The sequence below is a fragment of the Mastigoproctus giganteus genome, chromosome 12, assembly GCF_048544385.1.
Source record: "Mastigoproctus giganteus isolate SK-2022 chromosome 12, ASM4854438v1, whole genome shotgun sequence".
NCBI classification, from domain to species: Eukaryota; Metazoa; Arthropoda; class Arachnida; order Uropygi; family Thelyphonidae; genus Mastigoproctus; species Mastigoproctus giganteus.
Genome location: NC_143586.1, coordinates 63,114,487 through 63,140,333, shown reverse-complemented (window position 1 = coordinate 63,140,333; position 25,847 = coordinate 63,114,487). Strand labels below are relative to the sequence as shown.

Genomic DNA, 25,847 nt, shown 5'->3' with positions numbered 1-25,847 from the left:
AAGAAAAACCAGGATGGTAGGGTCCATAGGAGCTGAGAAATCTCCAGTTTTGATAAACAGCCCAAAATAGCCCAAAGTCAATACTTAGGCCTAAGCAGATGAGGGTATATTGATGAGCAATGTCATCAATATACAGGGTGTTTCAGTTAAACGTTTCAGAACTTCTAAGAGGGGTAGGGTAGATCCTGACAACTCGAAATCATATAGCAATGTGGGGTCGGAAATGCTTTCCTGAAGCGGTATTGTACACAGAAGTCGTCGTGCAGCACAGATTCGATTTTCGGTCAATGAATGGGCCGGTATAATGGGAGATCACCTCATCGGACCTTACCTGTTACCGTGTCGTCTAACCGGACCTATCTACTTGATCTTTCTGCAGCAAGTATTGCCACAACTTTTGAGAGATGAACAGATTTCTGCTTCGACGCAACACACAATGTGGTTCCAACACGATGGAGCCCCTGCCCATTATAGCGAAGATGTTCGTAACTACCTGGATGTCACATTTGGTGAACAGTGGATCGGACGTGGTGGTCCCGTGCGTTGGCCTGCTCGGTCACCCGACCTATCATGTCTTGATTTTTATTTCTGGGGTCATATGAAATCGCTAGTTTATGACACCCCTGTTGACAATGCTGAGGAGCTGGTTGCAAGAATCGCAGTAGCTGCCGAAGAAATTCGAAATTCGCCTGGAGTATTCCAGAATGTTCGGATGTCCATGCGTCGGAGATGTGAGGCGTGCATTGTAGCCCGTGGAAGAAACTTCGAACACTTACTTTAATCCATGTACCTTTTGCTTCTTTTCATGTATTATTAAAACGATTTCTCACTTACGGTCTCTTTTCTTTATGGTGCTTCTGTGTACAACACCGCTTCAGGAAAGCATTTCCGACCCCACATTGCTATATGATTTCGAGTTGTCAGGATGTACCCTACCCCTCTTAGAAGTTCTGAAACGTTTAACTGAAACACCCTGTATAAGTCACACGAATGTTGGAACACTTCTTACCTGTTTCTGAGGTAAAGTTAACTCAAGTCTCACCTAAACTTTTTTCACCTCAGTATACATAAAAAATAAAAACATCTTAAAATTAGAAAAGCAAAGTGGGTTTCTAATAATATGCACCTTAGTATAGTTATAAATGCAATTAGACAAGTCACTATGATTTCTTGCACCCCAGTGTATATAGAAAACTTAGTGCAAGGCAGTATCTACTCTAAGAAAGTACCCATGCTGCATCGAGAAATGGTGCTACTAATATTTTTTCGCAAAGATACAGTTAGGCCTTACCAAAACCATAACCATAAACACTCAAAATGGCGGATACCATAGAAATCTATATTCACACTTTAAAATGGCAGCCTCCACTGTAGGCAGCCATTAAACTAAACAAGATGTCAGCCTGCATAATAAAAGTTCCCTCCAAAATAACCGGTAGTGATCGGTCATTGGCTGACCGAACGAAGAAGAAGCAATGGCGTCAAGTCGAAACCAAAACTAAAAATCTGAGGGCAAAGCCAAGTAAATACAGTTCTCTTTTATGGCTGGCTATTGACACATAAAAAAGTTATCACCATATCCCCAGTGTCACCATCAGCCACCCTAAAGTTCCAAAATTGCGCAAAAACCCTTAACACCCCTACCACAGAGGGTCAAAGGCCAAACACAAGAAAAGTAATCTGACAGCAGAGGAGACAATGTTAATTAGCAGCCATTTTACCATGTTAAAACCTGTTCCAGTAACGCTAATTTTAAGAAATACAAGGACAGTTAGCAGAGCGCTACCCCTGTGCTGACAGACAAACTGAAGGTGTCAACAAACTCACCACAACTTCTTCTAACAGAGGACATACTTTTAACTTGGGGGGTGGCCTGAAAACACATTTTTAAAAATAAAATCCAGGAGACTCTGAAAACACGTCAACACAAGGCAAATGCTATCCACGATCACCACCAGAAACTATAGAAAAAAATCGCCAATGAGCCCGGAGTGTTAGATGACACATGCGGACGATGCCACCTGATCTCAGAAACGATCCAACACATCACCGCGGAATGCAAGGTGATCACCCAGACTGAGTACACTCATAGACACGACCAGGTAGCTAGGATAATACATCAGAAGCTAGCAAGTAAATACTAGTTGATCGGAGAAAGTGTACCGTACTGCAAGTACGAACCCCAGGCAATACTAGCGACCCCAATCGACAACCTGTACTGGGACCGCGCCATAATAACGGATAGGACAATCTCACACAACAGACCGGACATAACCCTTGTGGACAAGAAGGAAAAGGCTACCTATCTGATTGACATAGCGGTACCCAACACTGGCAACCTACAGAAAATCCATGGGGAAAAAATCAGGAAATAGACTAACTTATGACAGGAGATCAAAGAGATGTGGCATATGCAACAAGTGCGACCATCCCGATCATCGTGTTAACCACAGGTATGGTGCCAAAGACCCTGCATAACAGCCTAGCAGCAATAGGTCTCCCAGCGAACACCTACAAGCAGCTCCAGAAAGTCACAATCCTGAACACCTGTAGGATAGTCATAGAGTTTCTCGACCAACAGTAACATCTGACATAACAACAACCACCCTGTGTACTTGGTAGCAATACCCGTCACGAGGTGGAACCCCCAATCAGGGAGAAATAATATAAGAGCAGCAATAATAATAATATAAATAAAATACCTAAACATAATTGCTGACCAGGTACACCCTTTAATGCAATGGTCTTCCCCTCTGGCGGTGCTGTCTTTCATCAGGATAATGCGCCATTCCCCACCGCCCGGATTGTTCGAGACTATTTCGCGGAACATGAGGAAGACTTCCAGGTATTGCCCTGGTTTCCAAATTCCCCAGACATCAATCCCATCGAGAATGTGTGGTTTGTGTTGGAACAGCAACTCCGATCTGCGGCGTCTCAACCACGGACGTTACAGGAGTTAACACCATGGAATTCACTGCGCAAACAGCATGAAGAAAAATTTTAATTTTCCAATAAACTGCACCTCAAACACATTTGCTAATTTCAGTTTTACACATCAAAAATTTGGCCACTGTAGATAAAACATTCAAAAAGATACGGGTGGAATTAAATACAGATTAAATAGGATCTGTGGAAATTTGTTTAATTTCCACAGATCCACAATTAGGCAAGATTGATGACCAGACCTAATGTCAATTCAACACCTATTTCTACACCGATGAGCCAAAACATTATGACCACCCACATAATATGAAGTTGGTCCTCCACTTGCAGCCAAAAAAGCTCGTACCTAGAGAGGCATAGACTCTACAAGATTTCTAAATGTGTCTTGTGATATCCGGTACCAACACATAACCAGCAGATCCTTTAATGGTTGCGTAAATAGATGTTAAAATGTTTTTTATCACAGGAGGAGCAACAAGCGCGGATCATTACCCCCCCCCCCCCATATTTTCTATGAAAATGAATAGGGATAATGGTTGTGAAAATATGAATTTACAAGGTAATGTAAATGCCTGTATCAGTAAATTCTGCAATTCTAAGAAAATTTGTCTAGCATGGTAAGTTTGTAGTAGTTCACCTTGAACGAATATAAACGTAAGACGACTTTCCCATCCTTGCCATGATTGTGTATGTACGAGGATTCATATAATTAATGTTTGACATTTCTGCTGAGTGCTATTTGTTAGTTTGTTTGGTTAGCAAATTATATACAAATAAAAACAGCATGCTCGTAGACACCGTTCAATATGACAGTTTGATTCGATTGTCGTAATTTTTTAAATCCCTATTAAGAAAACCATTAGTCGTACCCAACAGTATTTTACTTTCTCGTTGTGTGAACATGTTACGCCGACACCGAAAGTAAGTTGTTAATACTTTTGTACCTTCATGATAAATGTTTTAGGGTTAGGGCTTTTATGCTGAAAAAGTAAGCGTGGTGCAGTTAGGTCGACGCAGTGTGTAAAAATGCCAATCATACAACAGTGAAACAAGTAATTTTATATGGGATCATCTAATAATAGGAAAAAAAAAATCAAATAAATAAAGTTAATGATTGGAGTGAGCTACTGAGATAAGTACCTGCAGGGAGAACTGATTGATGTATTTAAGGCATTAAGTGGATTGAGTAAATCCACTTAAGTGGATTGAGTAAATTGATGGCAACCTTACTATCTTTCTTACAGTACACTTGTTGTGTTGGCCTGGCCTGTAGAATCTCGCTGCTGGGCAAAGGCTCCCCCTCGACTTTCTCCGTTCTTCCTGGTTCAATGCCAGTTTTGTCCATGTGGGGCCCATAAAGGATGTTAACTCATCTCTCCACCTGGTTTTCTGACGATTCATACCATTACAATTGTATTAGTAGTTGAAAATAATTCAGGGGAGTGAGCTCATACAGCATCAGTCAAAAAAAAAAATTTTTTTCAAAAGTTTTTTTTAAATACAGTATAAAAGTAATTAAGTAAAGCTTCAAGTTTCACTGTGTAAGAGAGAAAAAAAACATAAAAATATTGATTCCTTAGGTACTCAATGTCTGCTGCCATTGTTCACACATTATTATAGTCCATTTAACTCACTGACACGAATATCTTTGTTTGCACCAATCTGTTAAGAGATCAGTGATGAATTGTTTGAGATTATGAGTGGCCAGGATTTCTTGCTGTATATCTTATCTTTTATGACTCACTACAAAAGAAAAATGGGTGTAAGGTCTTTTGATCATGGAGCTATTCACTTGACTTTCCCTGACCTATCCACTTCATTTGGTTGCTGTCGTAGTTGTGGTATGATGACATCTCTGAACATGTTCAGATGTGTCTCCTGTGACTCTATTACCAAAGAACACAGGTCCAATGAAATCGCACCCCAAACTATAATACCTGGTTAGTTGGTTTAGTTGTTCTTCTGTTATGATGTGGGGGTTTTTGGAGGACTAGTATATACAGTTGTGCCTCTTGACATTGTCTGGCAATTAGAGCAAGCTTCATTGTCAAGGTAATCTTCTGTAAGTACACTGCCCTTGATTAATTTGTGAAACTCATTCTGTATGAACTTTAATGTTAAAGCTTGCAGATGATACAAAGATTGGCAGGATTGTTAATAACAGTAATGACAGTATGCCGCTGCAACAGGATCTAGAAAAGTTGGGTAGATGGGCTAAGAAGTGGCAGCTGAAGTTTAACATTGTCAAATGCAAAGTACTGCATATGGGTAGCAGTAACCCTATAGTATAATGTACTAACTATGTGGTGTTACACTCAGGAGAGTGAAAGAGAGCTGAGGTAATTGTTCAGTCAGATATGAAGTTTTCTGAGCAGTGTAGACAGGCTGCCAGAGTCTGTCATGGGGTCTTATCAATGATATACAGGAATTTTGTGAACAGGGATAAGGAGGTGATTATCCCCTTGTATAAGGCTATGGTCAGGCCATGCCTTGAGTACTGTGTACAGGTCTGGAGGCATCATTTTAGGAAGGATGTAGATTTGTTTGAGCATGTACAGAGAAGGGCAGCAAGACTGGTGAAGGGAACAAAGAGGTTCTCTTATGAAGAAAAGCTTAAGTTCTGCAAATTTCAGCTTCTGGAGACTAGGCACCGGTGTGGCGATCTGATTGAGGTGTATCAGGCCTTGAATGGATTGAGCAGGCTCGATGCTGATGGGATTCTTCCTCATGCTGAGATTACAAACCTGAGGAGACATGGATTCAGACTTAGGAAAGACAGTTGTAGAATAAATGTGCGGAAGCTTGCCTTTAGCCAGCTAGTAGTTGATTGCTGGAACAAACTTCCATCTGTTGTTGTGGAAGTTGATAGCATAAATAAATTCAAGGCAGAACTAGAGAAACATTTGGAATGAATGGATCAGTGAAATGGGAAGGGGTTTTTTTTTTTTTTTTTGGCCGATGGTGTATAAGCTCGATTTCTTGCATTATGTGCCTCTGCTAATGATCTTGCAGAATTGCAAGTGTTGATGTGGATCATCACCTAAAAAATTAATTATCATTTAAATATTAAGTAATAAATTAAGTATCAGCCTCAGTTGATACTTCTTCAACTTCTTATATAAATGTTTCATCAAATGTGGCAAAGTTCTACATGAAATTTCTATTTCTTTAAAAGCTTTCCTAGTTGATTGCTTTGGACTTTTCAAGAAAGCTTGTGGAACTAATATTTCATTTTCAGGGTGGTGACAATTTTTGGTTGACACCCTTTGATATATTAATGATGGATTCTGCCCATTCAAATTGTCATGAAGTCTGTAGATGGATAGCCTGCATGTGGGAGTGGTGCTGAAGACTTCATGCCACTTTGTCTGGACAGATTTTGTGTTCTTGGTCATCCAGTATTGTTTGAGCACCCACTTGGGTTCATTAGATGTCCAGTTCCTAGTCATCACTGTCTACGTATTATCTATCTGCTGATAAAAAAAAAACAAACAAACAAACAAAAAAAAGTAACTGTATATACCTAAACTGTTATTTCTACCCCACCCTGTATACAACACTTTGCCTTTAACACTTTAAAAAATAACTGTTCGTTGACTTTTGCCTTTGGCACACATACCTTAGTCCTTTTAAAACTGTCCCAGTTGTACTAAATATCTCCCATTTCCCTGACAAGAATCACCAAAAATAATTAACTCCTACGAGACCAACATCTATTGATATGGATCTTCTAATTGTGGAGCCACATATCTGAGGGTATACTTTGGCATCAAGTTTGGCAACCTAGTACTCTGAGTCTCACTTTAACATCCAGTTTTCATAATATAGTGGTGTGCCCAGCAGAGATGGGATCCCATTAACTCCCCTTCTCCAGCTACACTGCCAGTATGCATAAACAGCACAGGGGCTCACATCTAGTGAGTATGGGCTTGGCACACCCAGGGTCCTGAGCTGGATATCATCATTCTTCTTTTTCTTGATGATTCCCTTCTATTTCTCTCTCTCTCTCTCTCTCTCTCTCTCTCTCTCTCTCTCTCTCTCTCTCTCTCTCTCTCTCTCTCTCTCTCTCTCTCTCTCTCTCTCTCTCTCGGGGTAATTCAAAGGTTTTTTTTTTTTTTTTTGGCTGGTGCGGCATAAGCCTCAGGCTTCCTTGCACTCTATGGCTAATAATAATAATAATAATAATAATAATAACAACAGTGATCAAACAGTCCAGTAATATCTTATGTGAAAGCTCACAAGTATATTGCATTTTATCAGTTTTGGGAAGAAAGATACAGTTGAAAATGCGACATGGTTTGCAGAATTTTTAATTCTGACTTCAGCATATGTGCATTGAATTTGCTTGATACATATAATGGAATCTTGATATGTATAGTACAGTTGGTATTATACAAGGTGTGGCAATAAAGTTCCCAGACTGGTGCCGTTGAGGTTATGTTCGATGAGGTTGAAAATAAGCGGAAGTGGTATGTTGTAGTTGAAACTTCCTTCAACAGAAGGTGTCATAGAGATTGTCTAGTAGGCTGACCAGTTGCAAGTAACAACCAGTTTTGTTATTAGTGTTTACGTTTTGTGTTACAGTTTTACAACGGAGCAACAAACGAATATCAGATTTTGCTTTAAACCCGGAAAATCTGTAACAGAAACATATGAAACGTTAAAAACTGTTTATAGTGATGAAATGTTAAGTTGTACTAGTGTGTTTGAATGGTATAAGCAGTTCAAGGGTGGATATGAGAATGTTCATGATGACCCAAGAAGTGGGCCTCTGTAAACCTCTTGAAATGATAATACAGTTTCAAACGTTTGAGAAATTGTGCTAAGAGATCATTTAATCTTCAGAATGATGGCTGATGAGTTGGATATCAATAAAGAGATGATTCATCAAATTCTGCATGAAGATTTAAGAAAAAGGAAGGTCTCTGCAAAATTTGTGCTGCACGACCTTATGGATTAGCAGAAGCATCAGTGTGTCATTATTGAAGAATTCATCTTTTTTTGTCCTAACAATCATAATTTTTCTTTACCGTATTCTCACTGGAGAAGCATGTTGGCTGTTTCAGTACAATCCAAAGATGAAGTGACAGAGCATATAGTGGACTTCAAAATCACTATGAGGACCAAAAATGTTTCGTCCACAATCAATACCATGGTGATCATGTGTTTGAACAAATAGGATGTTATTCACAAGGAATTTGTTCCTGAAGGAGAGAGAGAGAGAGAGTCAGTGCTGCATTCTATGTACAGGTGTTTCAGAGACTATTTAAGCACACTTCTCAGGTGAGGCTGCAATTTTGAGAGAAAGGCAGCTGGTTCTTGTTGTACGACAATGTCCCCACCCATTCTGCACTTATGAAGACATTTCTGACAAAAAATGGCATCATACAGCTCAACCATCCACTCTACTCTCCTGGCGCACTATGGTCATAGTTGCCGATGCGCCCAATAAATCCCGAAACAAACAAACAAACTCTACTCTCCCGATCTATCACCAGCAGACTTCTTCCTCTTTTCCAAGGTGAAAACTGACCTCAAAGGAAAAAGATTTCAGGATGTTGAGGACATAATAATGTAACCATTGAACTGAACATCTCTTTGGATGCCTTTGCTGACTCTTTTCAGAAACTTAGAATGGTGCAATAAGTGCACTAACTCACTGAGTTAGTGCACTTATTGCTGATTGCTTATAGTGATTGCTTTCAATAAAAATAAAACCATTTTTGAGCTCCTTCATATTGTGTTCTTTTTATTGCACCAGTCCAGGAACTTTATTGTCACACATCATATATTTTGTAGATATTTTTAGACTCTAATCTATAATATTTAAAATCATTTGGAGCTACATTAAGACTATAACTCATTGCCACATTATGACGTGGTTTATAATTATAAATGTTTTTTCGATGATAGTTAAACTCCTATTACTTAAATCCTCAATTTAACAGACAATGGGCTTCTGTGAGAGGCCCCTTTTTATTTAATTATAAAAAATTAATTTTTAGCTTTTTACTGAATTGAAAACTTATCTATTAATTATGAATTTTCCAAACTCAAAAAATATCAAACAAAGGTAAATGAAAGAAATCAATGCAACTTTATTGTCATCTATTTTTTTTTTTTTCACATTTAGCCAATGAAACCAAAGCTCTGTGGCACAATTAGATACTAGTCACTGGCATCTCTCAGACCTCTCGTGGGAATGGGAATTGCCCTGAAGAAAGTGTCATGTTTGGTTGCCTAACATCTGTTAAACAGCAAACGAAATATTAATTTCTTGCAATTCATAGTATATTGATATGAAAACATAAAATATTGTATAAGTTAGAGAATATTAGTGGGCAAAGGTGCATGGGAGGTTTTGATTTTGTTTACGAATTAAAAAAAAAAAAAAAACAATTTTAAAAGTGGTGTCCGTTAAATGCCACACTAGCAGAAGATTAAGGTTACAGGTTATGAGGAATCAGTTAGTCATAGGTTCAGTATCTGTGAATTATGGACCTTGCACTAGAAATAGTCTAACCATAAGATTAAGAAGTGTCCTCTCATTCAAGGAATGGGGTCCCAGAAATTGCATTCATGATCTGTTTTTATATATTTTTTAAATCTTGTTGGTTTGAGGCTTTTGCAGTTATTAATTACCTCTCACAGATTGTTCATTTACCTACCAGAATACCAGACAATCTTAGCCATACAACCAACACACTTGATCTTTTTCTCACAAACAACCCTTCTAAGTATGCAGTTGAGGTGAGTGGTACTGTAGGCACCTCAGATCACAGCTTAGTGATGGTCTTTTCTCCAGTGGAGCCTTTCTCTTGTGGCCATTCTTAACTTCATGTTGTTTGGCATGACAAGAATGCAAAATGGGATGATCTGCGAGATTTATTTTCTTCTTTTCGTTGGTCAGATTACTGTTTCAAACCTTCTGATATCATTTGCTCAGAATGTCAGTGAAATTATTCTTCTAGGGTTGAAATCCTTTATTATTCCACACTCCATCTTAAAGTCTTGTCCTTATTACAGAATTGAAATCTTATTACTGAATCTTGGTTTTCCAATAAATGTACTAAATCTGTTCAAGATAAGAATGTTGCATATCGCAATTGGCTTTTATCCAAATCTCCAGGTTCGTTTTCTGCCTCCACCTAAGCTCGCAACAGTTGTAAAGCAGTTATTAACCATCCCAAACTAGACTTCGAACAGGCTAAGAGTAGAAAACTTGCTTCCTGACCAAATGATAGTCGAGCATTTTGGTCTCTTGCCAAAGCCACAACTTTTGCCCATCTATATTCCCACCTCTGTCAAAACCAGATGGTTCTATTGCCACTTCAGCCAAAATATAAAGCTGACATACTAGCATCCTACTTTTCTTCCAACTCATGTATTGATGATCTTGTTAAACCACCTCCTACAATTCCCAGTACACTCCATTCAGTGCCTCCTTTCAATGGTCTTCCATCAAAAGGATGTCAGAAGGATTTTGAACAATCTCGATGCTAAACTCCAGGCCTTGATAGTATTTCTCCACTTGTTCTCAAAACCTGTGCTCCTGAACTTACTCATGTTTTGTGTCACCTTTTTTTTCTCTTTTAAAGGTGTTTTCTCTTCTGCTTGAAAATTTGCTCATATCCAGCCAGTTCCTTAAAAGGGCGACAAATTTCCCATCCAGTTATTATCCCATTGTATTTACTTCTTTTACTTAGTCCTTGGGGTTGTCACAGACATTCTCTCAGATATGCCAAACAAGCTGTACTTACTACCTGGGAGTCTAAAACGCTGATGGAACTAATATTCGGGTGACACTCAAGTCAAGTGGACCCAGTTTCGGCGAAGCCCGGATGGTCTCTGACAGCCAAATCCTCTGCTTGCACCTTCACGATGGTGGGACTTTTAGTAATCCTGGGTATACCCTCCATGCGCAAGTACATGGTGGGTGACCACCCAGGTGTGAACCAACGTAAGCAGGGGTCGAGGTGTGGCGCCCACACCACATGGAGGAACGCCGCCCCTCTATGTTACCAGGCAGTACTAGGTGGTAGATGACTCTCATCAACCGGTGCAATACCAGCACTTTGCTTATTGGAGGCTTGAAGTGGTGGAACCCATGTTTAGTCTCTAGAGCTAAGTTCCGGTCAACCCTTCCCTATCTCTTCCATCATGCAGTATGATTGATGACTTTTGAGGTTATGATGAACATCGTGGCGAGATCCAATATTCCTTACATTTCGAGGGTACAGCTCTAAAATGGTGTTCGTAGACTGGCCGCTAGTTAGTACACCGGACCGAACCTATTGGTAACTCTCTAGGAGGCTTCCAGATCAGCTAGTGTATAAACTTGCCACCTCTACTCTGCCAGATAGTGACTGGAGGGAGTCCGAGTAGGGTGTATGTGGGGAGCATTGTCGAGGCCACATTATATCAAAAATCTGGGTATATTCTTACCATATTTATGCCATATCCAAAAATTTCATTACTTCATACAGCATGTTCCACCCACTTTTTCTTACTATTGAATACACCATGAATTGTCAAACTAATAGAGCAAGCTTATCTGCGAAAATATGTAAACCTCCCAAGCACTTCCTAATTCATTTCACAAATATACGTGGTCTCAGTTCTAATCTCAACGATGTCCATTTCCACTTGCAGTCTGCCAAACCCCATGTACTTTTCTGACAGAATCTCAGTTATCGGTTGATTCAAATACTGCTCATCTCAGATGCCCAAATTATTCGCTGTATGATTCCTTTCGCCTCAAAGATAGTACTTGTGCGTATGTCCGTTCTGATATTTCCTATCAGAGACTTGGCAATTTGGAATCTCCTCTCTTTGATCTCCTCTGGCTTAAAATCTCTCTACCTCATTGTGTCAAATTCATCTGTTGTGTCTACCGTTCTCCCAACTCCACTAATCACTTGGAGCTCTTTGACTTCCTCTCTTTGCAACTTGACTTTCTCCAGTCCAACTTTCCTAACAGTGAGGTAATTTTCCTTGGTGATTTTAATGTTCACAACTCCAGCTGGCTTCCGTTTTCTAGTCACACCGACCCAGCAGGTCGAGATGCTGAGGCTTTTGCATTTACTAATGATCTAGCACAGATTGTTCATTTACCTACAGGAATACCGGACAATCCTAATCATACAGCCAATACGCTTGACCTTATTCTCACAAACAACCCATCTAAGTACATGGTCGAAGTGACAGGTCCTTTAGGCACTTCAGATCACAACTTGGTGATTGTCTCTTCTCCAATGGAACCTTTATCTCATGGCTATTCCCAACCTCGTGTTGTTTGGCATTACAAGAATGCAAAATGGGATGACCTGCGAGACTTCTTTTCTTCTTTTTCTTGGTCGGATTACTGTTTCAAAACTTCTGATGTCAACGTTTGCAAAGATCGTGTCAGTGAAATTATTCTTGCAGGAATGGAATCCTTTATCCCACACTCAACTTTAAAATCTAGTCCTTTATCTAAACCTTGGTTTTCCAATAAATGTGCTAAGGCTGTTCAAGAGAAGAATGTTGTGTATCGTAATTAGCTTGTTTCTAATTCTCCAGTTTCATTTTCTGCCTACACCAAAGCTCGCAACAATTGTAAAGCAGTTATTAATCAGTCCAAACTAGAGTTTGAACAGGCTAAGAGTAGAAAACTTGCTTCTTGCCCTGATGGTAGCCGAGCATTCTGGTCTCTTGCCGAAGCTATTGGCCGCAACTTTTGCCCATCTCTGCTCCCACCTCTGTCCAAACCAGATGGTTCTGTTGTCACTTCAGCCAAGGATAAAGCTGACCTGCTAGCATCCCATTTTTCTTCCAACTCATGTATTAATAATCTTGGTAAAACACCTCCCACCATTCCCAACATGCTCCATTCAATGCCTCCTGTGGTCTTCCGTCACAAGGATGTCAGAATGATTTTGACGAATCTTGATGCTAAGAAAGCTCCAGGTCCCGATGGTATTTCTCCACTTGTTCTCAAAACCTGTGCTCCTGAACTTACTCCTATTCTTTGCCGCCTTTTTTCACTTTCTTATTCCGAAGGTGTTTTTCCTTCTGCTTGGAAATTTGCTCATATCCAGCCAGTTCCTAAAAAGGGTGACAAATCCCTCCCATCCATTTATCGTCCCATTGCAATTACTTCTACTCTTTCTAAAGTAATGGAGAAATCAATTAACCGCCAACTCTTAAACTACCTAGAAACCTTCCGTCAGATCAATTGCCAGTATGGATTCCGTCAGTGTCGATCCAATGGTGATATTCTGGCTTATGTACCCATTTATGGACTAATTCAATGGAAAGGTTCGGTGAAACACAAGTAGTTGCTCTTGACATCTCAAAGGCTTTCGATCGTGTTTGGCATAAAGGTCTTCTAAACAAGCTTCTATCTTATGGTTTACCAACTGTTTTTAGTAATTGGTTATCCTGTTTTCTCTCTGATCGCTCACTGAGGGTGATGATAGATGGCTCTCTGTCTTCTAACTTCTCCACTAATGCCGGTGTCCCCCAACGTTCAGTTCTTTCCCCCACTCTTTTCCTCTTGTATATTAATGACCTTCTTCCATTGACTGGAAATCCTATCCATAGTTTTGCCGATGATAGCACATTGCATTCCACTTTCCATTTTGAGAAACCTTGTCCTGCTCAATCAGCTTCAATTTCTCAAAAATCTGCTACCAATTCCTTAAACGCCGATCTTCAGGTAATTCTCCAGTGGGGCAAAGACACTTAGTTGATTTCAACCCTTCTAAAACTCAGTCTTGTCTTATATCTTGCAAAAAGGATTCTTCTGCTTCTATGCGTATCTTTAGTGACACTCAGATTTCTAGGCAAAATGATATCTCTTTTGGGGATTACCCTGACTTCTAATCTCTCTTGGCACAAGCACATTACAAATATTGCTTCCTCTGCATCTAAAAAAACTTGGTTTTCTCTTTCGCTCTTGGCGTTACTTTTCTTCCAAACAGCTGCTCACTCTGTATAAATCTCAAATCCGCCCTGCAATGGAATATTGTTCCCACATCTGGGGTGGTACCTCCAAAACCTCTCTCAGGCTTCTTGATTCCATTCAGAAGAGGGCAGTTAGGTTAATTAATGATTCATCTCTAACAGAGTCTCTCCACTCGCTCTTTCATAGACGTACTGTTTCTGCTGCATGCCTCTTCCACAGTTACTTCCATGGGCACTGTTCTTCTGAATTGGCTTCTATAATTCCCGCTTTCTCTTTCAAAACAGTCCGAACACGTGCCGCCACCAGCCATCCATTTACTGTCCAACTTAAAACTCACAGAACCAACTTTTCATCTTCCTCGTTTATTCATTCAACTGCCGTTTTCTGGAACGACCTTCCGTCATACATATTTCCTGAAATTACAGTCTATTGAAGTTAAGTCCAATGTCAACAAATGTCTTCTTTCGTCCTCTCAACCTCCAACCCAAGCAGGGTATTACGTACTATAGGTTCTAATACCTCTCGTGTGTGGGGTTTATATAAAAAAAAAAAAAAATACTTTTTCTAAACTAATGGAGAAATCAATTAACTGCCAACTCCTTAAACTATCTAGAAACCTTCCATCTGATCAGTTATTGCCAGTATGGATTCTGCCAGCGTCGATGCACTGGTGATGTTCTAGCTTATGTTACCCATCTGTGGACGAATTTAATGAAAAGTTTGGTGAAACTTAAGTATTTGCTCTTGACATTTCAAGGGCTTTGATCTTTTGATTGTGTTCGCTATAAAGGTCTTTTAAATAAGCTTCCATCTTATGGTTTGCCAACTGTTTTTTTTTTTTTTTTGAGTATCCAGTTTTCTATCTGACCACTCACTGTGGGTGATGCTAGATGGCTCTCTGTCTTCTAACTTCTCCACTATAGCTGTTGTTCCCCAAGGTTCAGTGTTTTCTCCCACTCTTTTCCTCTTGTGTATTATTGACCTACTTCCATTGACCAACTATTCATAGCTGATGATTGCACATTTCATCTACCTCCAGTTTGAGAAACCTTTCCCTGCACAAACAGCCTCAACTTCATGAATGTCCATTACCAATTCCTTAAATGCTGATCTCTAGGTAATTCTCCAGTAGCACGAAGATAACTTAATTTCAACCCTTCAAAAACTCAGACCTGTTTTATATCTCACATAAAAGGATTCTTCTACTCCTATGCTTATATTCGATGACACTCCGATTTCTAGGCAAGATTGTATATCTCTATTGGGGCTTACCCTGACTTCTATTCTCTCTTGACCTAAGCATATTACAAATATTGCTTCCTCTGCATCTAAAAAACTGGGTTTTCTCTTTCGCTCTCAGCGTTAGTTTTCTTCCAAAGAGATGTTCATGCTGTACAAATCGCAAATCCACCCTACCATAGAATATTGTTCCCACATCTGGGACAGCACCCCCAAAATGTCTCTCTCTCACAGGCTTCTAGATTCCATTCAAAAGAGGACAGTTAGGCAAATTAATGACTCATTTCTAACAGAGTCTCCACTGTCTGTGTCATAGATGTTCTGTTTCTGCTGCAATCATTTTCTATAGCTACTTCCATGAGAGCTGTTCTTCTCAATTGGCTTCTGTTCCTGCTCTCTCTTCCAAAGCAGTCTGAACACTTGTCACAACTAGTCAACATCCTTTCTGTTCAGTTTCAAACTCAAAGAACCACCTTTTCTTTTTTCTCATTTATTCATTCAACTTCCGGTTTCTGGAACAACCTTCCTTCATATGCATTTCCAAAAAGTCAAAATCTACAGAAATTCAAGTGTAATGTCAACAAGTATCTTCTTTCATCTTCTCAACATGCAGCCCATGCACAGTATTAAGTACTATAGGTTCTAATAACTCTTGCATTTGGGGTTTGAATCTATGCCCCTCTCAGGTTTGTAATCCAAGTAAGAGGAAGAATCCCCTCACAATTATTGCTGCAGACTTATCTAAATGATCCTGCAATGGTTCTTTAAACAGTGACTCCATTATTTCCCTGGAACAGAAGTCAAACTAATAGGTCTATAATTACTTGTCACCCTTTGATCCCCCTTTGTGAATTGGAGATATATTTGCATATCTCCAGTCCATGGGGACTTCCCCCGAGTCGAAGGATGCTCTCATAATTATAGCTAAGGGTTTGTTTACTTCCTTTGCTGCCTCTTTTAATATAACTGGATAGATTCCATCCGCCCAGGTGCCTTTCTTATGTTTAACTACAACAATTTCTCTTCCACTTTACTCTCAGTTATTACGAAATCATTTAACTCCCTGTTAGAGTTTGATAAACATCTGGCTCTCTCCTCCTTGAATAACTCCTCATGTGTGAATGTAGATGAAAAATACTCATTTAGTTCGGCAGCTACCTGAGAATCATCTACAGTCAAACTGTTGATATCAAGTGGACCAATCTGAATCATCCCCTTCCTTTTAGAGTTCATATAAGTAAAGAAGTCTTTGCTGTTTTTCTTTCCATCCTTTGCCAAAGATTTTTCATAATCTGCCTTTGCTTGTATTATAGGTTTCTGTGTCACCTGACAATTTATGTGCATCCCCCAATGCATTTTTCTTCTTTGCCATGAGTCTCATCAGTTCATCTGACATCTATTTGGGCCTGAACCTAGAGCAGTATTTCTTAGTTGGAACAAAAAGCCTGGTAGCTTCCAAGATTACTTCCTTGAATGCTTCCCATTTAGAATTTGGTGTGGATAACATCATCAGTTGGTCCCACTGTATAGAACCTGAAAAATCTATGTAAACTTTAGAAGCAAAGAGATGAATCAGATTGGTCCACTGTATATTGATGGCTCAACTGTTGATGATCCTGCTCAGGTGGCTAACAAACTAAATGAGTATTTTGCATCTACGTTCACCATTGAGGAGTTATTCAGGGAGGGGAATGTCAGCGGTGAGTTAAACTCTGGCAGTGAGCTAGATGATTTTGTAATAACTGAGAGGAAAGTGGAGGAGAAATTGTGGAAGATAAACATAAAAAAGACACCCTGGGTGGATGGGATCTATCCAGTTATATTAAAGGAGGCAGCAAAGGAAGTAAGCAAACCCTTAGCCGTAATTATGAGAGCTTCTTTGGACTCAGGAGAGGCACCCATGGACTGGAGATGTGTAAATGTGACCCTAATTCACAAAGGAAGATCAAAGGGCGACACAAGTAATTACAGACCTGTTAGTTTAACTTCTGTTCCAGGAAAATTAATGGAGGCATTGGTTAAAGAAGGATCATCTAGACAAGACTTCAGTTATGGCTTGGAGACAGCATGGGTTTGTTAAGGGGAAGTCTTGTCTGACCAATTTGATTGGATACTATGATGTAGTCACAAAGGAACTGGATGCAAAGAATAACTTTGATATCATATTTGGATCTTAGAAAGGCTTTTGATACTGTTGCACATGGAAGACTGCTGAATAAATTGGAGCAGTGTGGCATTGGAGGCAAATTGCTGCTATGGATAAAGGGATGGTTGAGTGGGAGAAGACAGAGTGGTAATCAATGGACACTGCTCATTGTGGACTAATGTTATTAGTGGAGTCCCTCAGGGTTCATTGTTGGGTCCATTGTTGTTTTCTGTATTTATAAATGATATTGATGATGGTATATCAAGCTTAATGTCCAAGTTTGCAGACGATACGAAGGTTGGCAGGGTAGTTAAGGACACTAATGACAGTACGCTGCTGCAACAGGATCTAGAAAAGTTGAGCAGATGGGCTGAGAGGTGGCAAATGAAGTTTAACATTGACAAATGTTAATATGGGAAGCAGTAACCCCAGAGCGACATATCAACTATGTGGTACCACACTGACAGTGGTAGAGAACGAAAAGGACCTGGGGGCAATTGTGCAGGCAGATATGAAGTTTTCTGAGCAGTGCACACTTCTTTAAGAGTAGCTCATAGTGTTTTGTCAATGATATACAGGAATTTTTCTAGCAGGGATAAGGAAGTGATTACCCCTTGTATAAGGCAATGCTCAGGTACACCTTGAGTACTGTATATGGGTCTGAAGGCCTCATTTTAAGAAGGATGTAGAGCTGTTGGAACGAGTATAGAGAAGGGCAACAAGATTAGTGAATAGAATAAAGGGTTGCTCTTACAAAGAAAGGCTTACAAAGAAACAGCACAATTATGGCTTATGTATCTCCTAGCGCAGGGGTAGCCAATGAGTCGATCGCAGATTTAATTTCGATCGATCACGACGAATTTTAAATATACAGTCATCCCTCGATTTGTGCACCTTGTGCAATGAAATTTTTGAGATGGTAGATCGTGGAACATTTTGAAGGAAAAAAGAAGATCGCATCACAAATTAAGTTGGCCACTCCTGTCCTAGCAGATACATAAAACTGTGTGCCCGGGTAAGGTTTCCCAAGCTATAACTGATCTATCTCACTCAGTAGGTATGTAATCCACAAACCTGACTACTGGAATCTTTTGCATTTGTAAATGTATGTGATTAAAAATTATGAAGCACAATTTAAAATTTTTGGTACCATATTTTTTTTAAAATTTGTTAAATTGTTTTTTAGAAAATTCCAAAATGCTCATACTACCCCATCAGCCTCATAGCATTTTTTGAAGGTATTATCAAATGAATTCAAGAAATGCATCATTGACATATTCTTAAAGGGCTATGCCATCTAGAAGTCTGTATAAAATTAAAGAAAGAAAAAGTGAATGAAATAATTAAAAATATGCTGAAAATTAAATTTAGCACATGCTAAAAAAATGTAATAAAAATCAGTCTTAAGCACCTCAGTCAGATCACCTTACAGGTGCCTAGTCTCCAGACACTGGAGTTTGCAGAACTGAAGCATTTCTTGGTAAGACCACCCTTTCTTTCCCTGAACCAATCTCATTGTCCTTCTTTGCACCCCTCCCAGCAGATCTCAATCCTTCCTAAAGTGAGGCTCCCCGGATCTGTAGCAGTACTCAAGAAGTGGCCTAACCATTACCTTGGACAATAGGATAATCATCTCATTATCCCTGCTAGCAAAATTCTTGTATATTATTGACAAAACCATAGAAGCTTGCCTGGCAGACTGTCTGCACTGCTCAGAGAACTTTATATCTGAGTGCACAAAATTTTCTATTACCCCGAGTGTAGTACCATACAGTTGGTACTTTAATCTGGGATTACTGCCACTCATATGCAGTACCTTGCATTTGTCAATGTTAAACTTCAGTTTCCATTTCTCAGCCCATCTGCCTAATTTTTCTAGATCTTATTGCAGTAGCATTCTGTCATTAACTACCCTGCCAACATTTGTATTATCTACAAACTTAGACATTAAGCTTGCTGTACCTTCATCAGTATCATTAAATAAATATATTAAACAACAATGGGCATAGCACTGAACTCTGAGGGACTCCACTAATAACATTGGTTCACAAAGAGCAGTGTCCCTTAATAACCAATCTCTATCTTCTCCCATTGAACTAACCCTTTATCTATATTAATAACTTGCCATTAATGCCACAGTGCTCCAATACGTACAGCAATCTTTTATGTGCAACAGTATCAAAGGCTTTCCTGAAATCCAAGTACAGTAAACTCACTAATCTGGATTAAATGGGGGGAAAGGTCATCAGGATTAAGTGATAATCCAGTTTAGTGAAGCAAAAGATAGCCCTAAAAGACAAAGAAAAACCTTAGAACACAAATAAATGGAAAATTTAACAATATAGATAGTGCTGATGAAAATAAATAAAAAAATATATCGCTGTAGAGTCTTTATTTAAAAACTATAAAAAGACAATACATTTATCCACCAATAGTGGACAAATTTTACCCCAGGGGCTCACATCTGGTGAGTATGGGCTTGGTACACCCAGGGTCCTGAGCTGGATATCATCATTCTTCTCTTTCTTGGTGATTCCCTTGTACTTCTCTCTCTCTCTCTCTGGGTAACTTGGAAATTTTTTTTTTTTTGGCTGGTGCAGCATAAGCCTCAGGCTTCCTTGCACTATATGGCTAGTAATAATAAATGTGTATTGTCTTTTTACATTTATCAAGTGGCATTGGAGTCGCACACCAACACCACCTTTTCGTTGCTGTGAATACCACTTAAATACAGCTTCTTCCAGCAACACTCCTTTTGGCTCTTTAAATGTCTGTCTAGTTTTTATTTTACCATCCTCCCCAAGCTAAGTGGAAAAGCCTTTTCACCCTTGCGTCGATGACGCAAGGAACTTTAATGGGCTTTTTTCACTCCATGGCTGAGTTAGTCGAGCTCAGGCATAGATAGCAAGGTTATTTTCCCCAGAAACTGGGAATTTTTTCGTCTAGGAAATTGACCAGAGAACACATGAAATTTACAGACATAATAAATAAATGGGTATATGTAAGAAATTACGGGTGGCCCTAAATATGAGTTTGTCTGTCTGTTTGATACACTGCTTTTATCACTCCCTATATCGAATGTTAAAGAAATGTCTTTATGGATTCCTCTTTTTGTTTTTTTAATATCTGACACGGTCTGTTGGCCAATACCAAATTCTTCGGCAGTTTTTTTCCTAGGAATATCATTTCCAAGTTGTTCTATCACTTTGAGTTTGTTAATGTTAGTTAAAGTAGTGTGTTTTCTTTTTATTCCACTTTTTAATTCTTTAGAACCCATAATTATAAAAAAATATGTTGACTTATGTACATATGTATATACTTCTGAGTCAGACCTCCATCCAACTTAGAGTCAACAACGATACTGAACAGCATGCAAGACAATGTAATGTATGTTCCGTCTCTCTCTCTGCACAGTCAATCTGCGGGCAGTCAGAGTTACTCATCTGCCTTCCTAAATTCAGTGTCTTTCAAAGTATTCAACTGTGAACAGAATTTTTCATATTTCGATCCGGATTATCTGACATCTGGATTAGTGAGGGTTTATTGTATATGATATCAAAATTATTTTTTGCATTCAGTTCCTTTGTTACTGCATCATTAGTATCCAATAAGATTGATTAGACAACAAGATTGCACCTTAACATATCCATGCTGCGACTGTAGTATAACTGCATTACTTCTTTAACATAGTGACTCCATTATTTTCTGTGGAACAAAATTTATTCCAGTATGTCATCATAGAATTGACTCAAATGTCCTTGATTTGGATGGACTGATTAAGATTAGAAAATTCAAGCTCCTGCATCTGGTAGTAATCCTAGAATAACGTACTACTTGGGTAGCACCACATGCAATAATGAAAAGCACTTGGGATCGACTATAGAATCTGAGGTTCTCTGAACAGCATGGGCACACTGCTAAGATAACTTCTGAAATTTTGCCAGTAGAGACTACGAACAGGTTATTTCATTATACTAGTGCTTTCCAAACTTTTTTTTGGCGCTAACAGAACTGCACATTTCAAAAATAATTCAACACCCCACTCAAAATGTCCAGATCTCACTGGCCAACTACAGTAAAATCTCGTTAATACAAACTCGGTTTATACAAAGTACTCGTTTATATGAAATACATACCATTCCCCTGCGAAAGAATAAGCTTTTCTATGTAAGCATAATCGTTTATTACAAAATTTGGTTAATATATATTACACAGTTCGTTTTCACCCCATGAGAAATAAATATTGTTATTTTGTACGTTTAATACAAATCTTAGCACAGCTGTCCGATTATTGTCCCCGGCCACCCAGTTCCCTGCTTCCCAAAGGATGGCACTGACTTGTTAGAAATTATTTTTGTATAAACAAAGCTGGTTCATAGTAGCTACATAAGTGCATTCTGAAAACATGTTAAATTAACAAAAGAATAAACAGTTTTTCTAAGTTGGTTACATACACTCCCTCACTCCCCACGAAATTAAGGTCAGTTGCAATAGTTATGCCAGTTCAAAGAATCTTTTGCTACAGTATACAGTAATCTATTTTTTGTGCCATTTTATCAGAGCTGATGTCTTTTTTGGAACTTGTCTATAAATTAATTTAAAGTTTGTTTATATTAAATCTCATCTAGTAGTATTATGGTTACAAAATGTACACTGATGAAATTGAGCCTGGAAATTAAACTGAAAATTATGCAAGAGGCTGATAGGATTGAACTTAACAAAACGGACATTGCAAAGGAATACAACATCCCTTTACCTACTTCATCTACAATACTGAAAAACCGAAAAAACTTGAAGAACTGCGTGACACTGGAGCAGCAATAAAAAATAAAAAAGCAGGAAACGAATTCGTGGTTCAAAACACGAGGAGCTTGAAACAAAACGTTTCGAGTGGTACCAACAAATGTGTGCATCTAATTTGCCAATGTCAGGTCTGATTTTGCAAGAAAAGGCAAATTATCTGGCTCAGCAACATGGAATTAGCAACTTCAAATGCAGCAGTGGCTAGCTCCAAATATTTAAAGACAGGAATAACTTGGTTTCGTGAAATGTTTGCAGCGAGTCTGGATTAGTTGACAAGGAAAAGGCTACAGACTGGTTGTGCTCTGTATAGTCCATTCTTGAAAAATATGAGACAGAGGATATTTTTAATCCTGATGAGACAGGTTTATTTTATAATTTGCTGCCAAAGAAAACATTTGCTGTTTGAGGAGAATCTTGTCATGATAGAAAATTAAGTAAACAAAGACTCACTATTCTGTTATGCTGCAATTCAAATGTAAATACAAAACTGGTGATCGGTAAGTTTTCCAAGCCAAGGTGTTTTAAAGAAGTTAACCAACTTCCCTGTGATTATATGGCCAATAGAAGTGCTTGACTTACGGTCAAATTTTTCAGTCTTGGTGATCAAAAGTGTACAGAAGAATGGCTTCAGAAAAAAGGAACATTTTTTTGATTCTAGATCATTGTACAGCACATTCTGCCAAGACACTTAAGTTAACAAATATATGGCTGTTGTTTTTAACCTCCCATTACCATCCTTAGCCGAGTGGTCAGGAGCTGGAGTGCAGTAGTACACACTCTTTGAGTAGACTGGGGATCAAGCCCCTGACTGCTAAATATGGACGATCTTCCAACCTGCACTGGACCAGCATGGCAGATTATGGTCTATTTCCCTCAACATGAATTGTTGAGTAGGCTTCCATCCTGCAGTGGGTGATAATGGCTGCAGTTTACTTTTTTTTTTTACCACCAGTTTTATGCAACCACTGGATCAAGGCATTTATAACCACAAGGGAGCATATAGAGCTTGCCTGATAAGTTACTTGATCCTCAACATAGGAGGGAGGGAGAACAATTTGCAACTAAATTGGAATGTCTTGGATGCTATCCGTAATCTTGTTATTGCTTGGGACAGTATTGCATCAAGTGTCATAATCACCTGCTTCAGAAAGAGTGGCTTTGGAGAGAGCCACTCTTTCTGAAGCTGTCTGCTGAACCATGAAAAACATGGTCCAGCAGACAAATGTGATAGCAACATTGAGGAATGGGAGAATTTGAAGGAGCTGTGGATTTTGTTGGCAAATTTAAAGTTTGTGAAGATACATGTCATTTCTACCACAGCAATGCAACACCAGAAGAGCTGCTAAGCACTAAGCAAAACGATGATGTTTTTGTTACCAGCAACAGCGAAAGTGAAGAAGTACACACACTACCATCTAAAAAAAGATGCCCAAAATGCATTGAGCGTAATAGAGAATGTGTTGGCCTGCAGTAATGTTGATAAAGAAACAACTATTGCATTTTATAATGTCTGTGCTGTAGTTAAAAATGCATATAGGACAAAAACTGTGCAAACATGGATTGTATGTCTCCCCTTTTATTAAGATTAATTCTTTTAGTGTGATACTATTGTATATTGTATATGTCACAATATGTACTGTAAAATATTTTAATTTCTGTTAATTGCTTTTCTCTTAGTTTATCTTACAAATAAAATAAAATCTTTAAGAAGTGTTAATCCTACTTATTGTTAGACAAGGCTTTTGTTTTTATTTTAATTATTTTATTTTATTAATTTAAATTAATTTATTTTTTTAATTAATTAATTTAAATCGTTTTTTATTTTTGATATTATTATTTATTATTATTCTTAGATATATAGTATATGCCAAAAAATAATAACAATAATACTGTAAAGGTAAAATTTTGACACTTTTGGGGATCTCATTACTACAAACCTCGTTATTACAAAACGTGAAAATTTAGGTCCCTTGAACTTTGTATTAACGAGATTTTACTATAGTAAGAAGAACAGAAAAATAGGTATCACAAATTTTTAATGTATTAATTAATTGCATTTTAATCAGTCAGTTACATCAACATGTGCAGTGAATGGAAATCAGAGTTAATGATACTAAATGGTGATATACCTTGCAACAGTGTGACATTTTAGAAAGTGCTTCATTATATGTTATAAAGTGATTGTTAGACCACATCTTGAATATTTCTTATGAGATGAGAAACCACATTTTAGGAACAATGTGGACATGTTGGAAAAGGTAAAGAGAAGATTAATAGATTGGTTAAGATCACAGAGGAGTATATCAAGGAGAGATGCAAGTCTTGTAAGTTGGTGTTTAGAAATCAAGCATCTATACGGTGACCAGATTGAATTATTCATAGTTTTAAAAAGAGCAAATAAACCAATTACTGAGGGCAACTTTGCACTTAGTAATGTGATGTATAAATTGAAGATAAATGCATAAATTTGCCATCAGCCTTTATTTACTTTTTTTAAGGGGGTTGGATGAGTATATTGAGAGGGTGCTTAGGCATGTAAACTTTGGGATCCATTGTGCTAGAGCCTGATATATGTGCATGTACTATTTTTGATTCAGAATTACATTACATTATTTCCTGAAGTTTGCAATCATTTTGCAAAATACCCTTTAAAATTTATAAAAATTAAATAATGAACATAAAAATTATAAAAGTAACTCAAGTTCATATTTTGCATTTCTGTTTTTTTATTTGTGTAATTGTATAAAGAATTTTATTATTTATTTCATGTAATAGTTAAATCCACTTACCACTTTCTTATATTTGAAGGTGAGCCTAAGTAATTTCCATTAATCTGTACCTTCAAAATGGCTTCACTTCAAGGACTGCCTCCACTTCCCAAGAGTCTTAGTGGCTTGTTGAACTTTAGTAGTGCCCAGTGGAAAGAATTGGAAAGACTTCATACTATGCGGACTATGATACAGCAGGATCTCAGCCGTGGAATGGCAGAAAGATCTAATCTGCAACGAAGTACACAAGAAGAAAGTGATAGAGAAGGTTTCAGTAGTGGAAGAGGCAGCCCGGCAACTGATGTGAGAGGTGCAAGTCGAACCAGTAGGCTGGATGCACAATTAGCTTTACTCAGAAAAGAAATGGTAAGTTTTGTACTAAAATTTATGCACTTCTTTTCCTTTAAGTCAGATGTAAGAAATGTAAATCATCCATTTTGAAGACAGAATATTTTTTGGTGGTTGCACAGGGAAACTAAAAATCTTTATTTTTGTAATAACAGCAAAGTTTATATAAGATAAATTGAATATCTTATATAAACAAGCACCTGGTCTGTGCTTATTAACAGGAGAAACTGCTTCTACAGGGATGGGACACACATAAATAGAAAGGGTGCAACAATATTTGCTGATGCTATCGAGGCAGAGTTGGATGGGTCGGAAAACTGCTAGCTTGGGGGGGGATACACAGACTAATAGATTAACAGTAGCCGGTGGCAGAGGTAAAAGTGATTCTTGCACTACTTCTATTGAAATGCAATTGAGCAGTAGCCTGGAAAGCAAGGCAATGGGGATTTCCAGGACTGCTGGGAGTCATAGTGGAACAAGTAAATACATGGGCTGTGTTAGGGTAACTAAGAGTAGAAACAGGTGCATGTATACTTGCATGTACACCAATGCTAGGAGTATAATTAATAAATTCAATAAGCTTGAAGTGTTAGTCAAGACATCAAAGGCAGATATTGTTGGGATATCAGAGACGTGGTATCACACAGACATA

At 38.4% G+C, this 25,847-nt stretch overlaps 1 protein-coding gene across 2 annotated transcripts in view; it reads left to right on the top strand.

Moving 5' to 3' along the window:
- Window positions 1-3,483: 3,483 nt before the first annotated feature.
- Window positions 3,484-25,847, top strand: part of LOC150077119 (leucine repeat adapter protein 25-like) — a 34,736-nt gene continuing 12,372 nt past the window's right edge. Inside the window, exons 1-2 of one of the 2 annotated variants that reach the window (XM_090386260.1) lie at window positions 3,484-3,502; window positions 24,888-25,213. In XM_090386260.1, coding sequence (XP_090242386.1) covers window positions 24,926-25,213 — 288 coding nt within the window. In that variant the 5' untranslated portion in view covers window positions 3,484-3,502; window positions 24,888-24,925. Of the gene's footprint in view, window positions 3,561-24,887; window positions 25,214-25,847 lie in introns of both variants that reach the window. The other variant, XM_090386259.1, reaches the window with a different exon arrangement.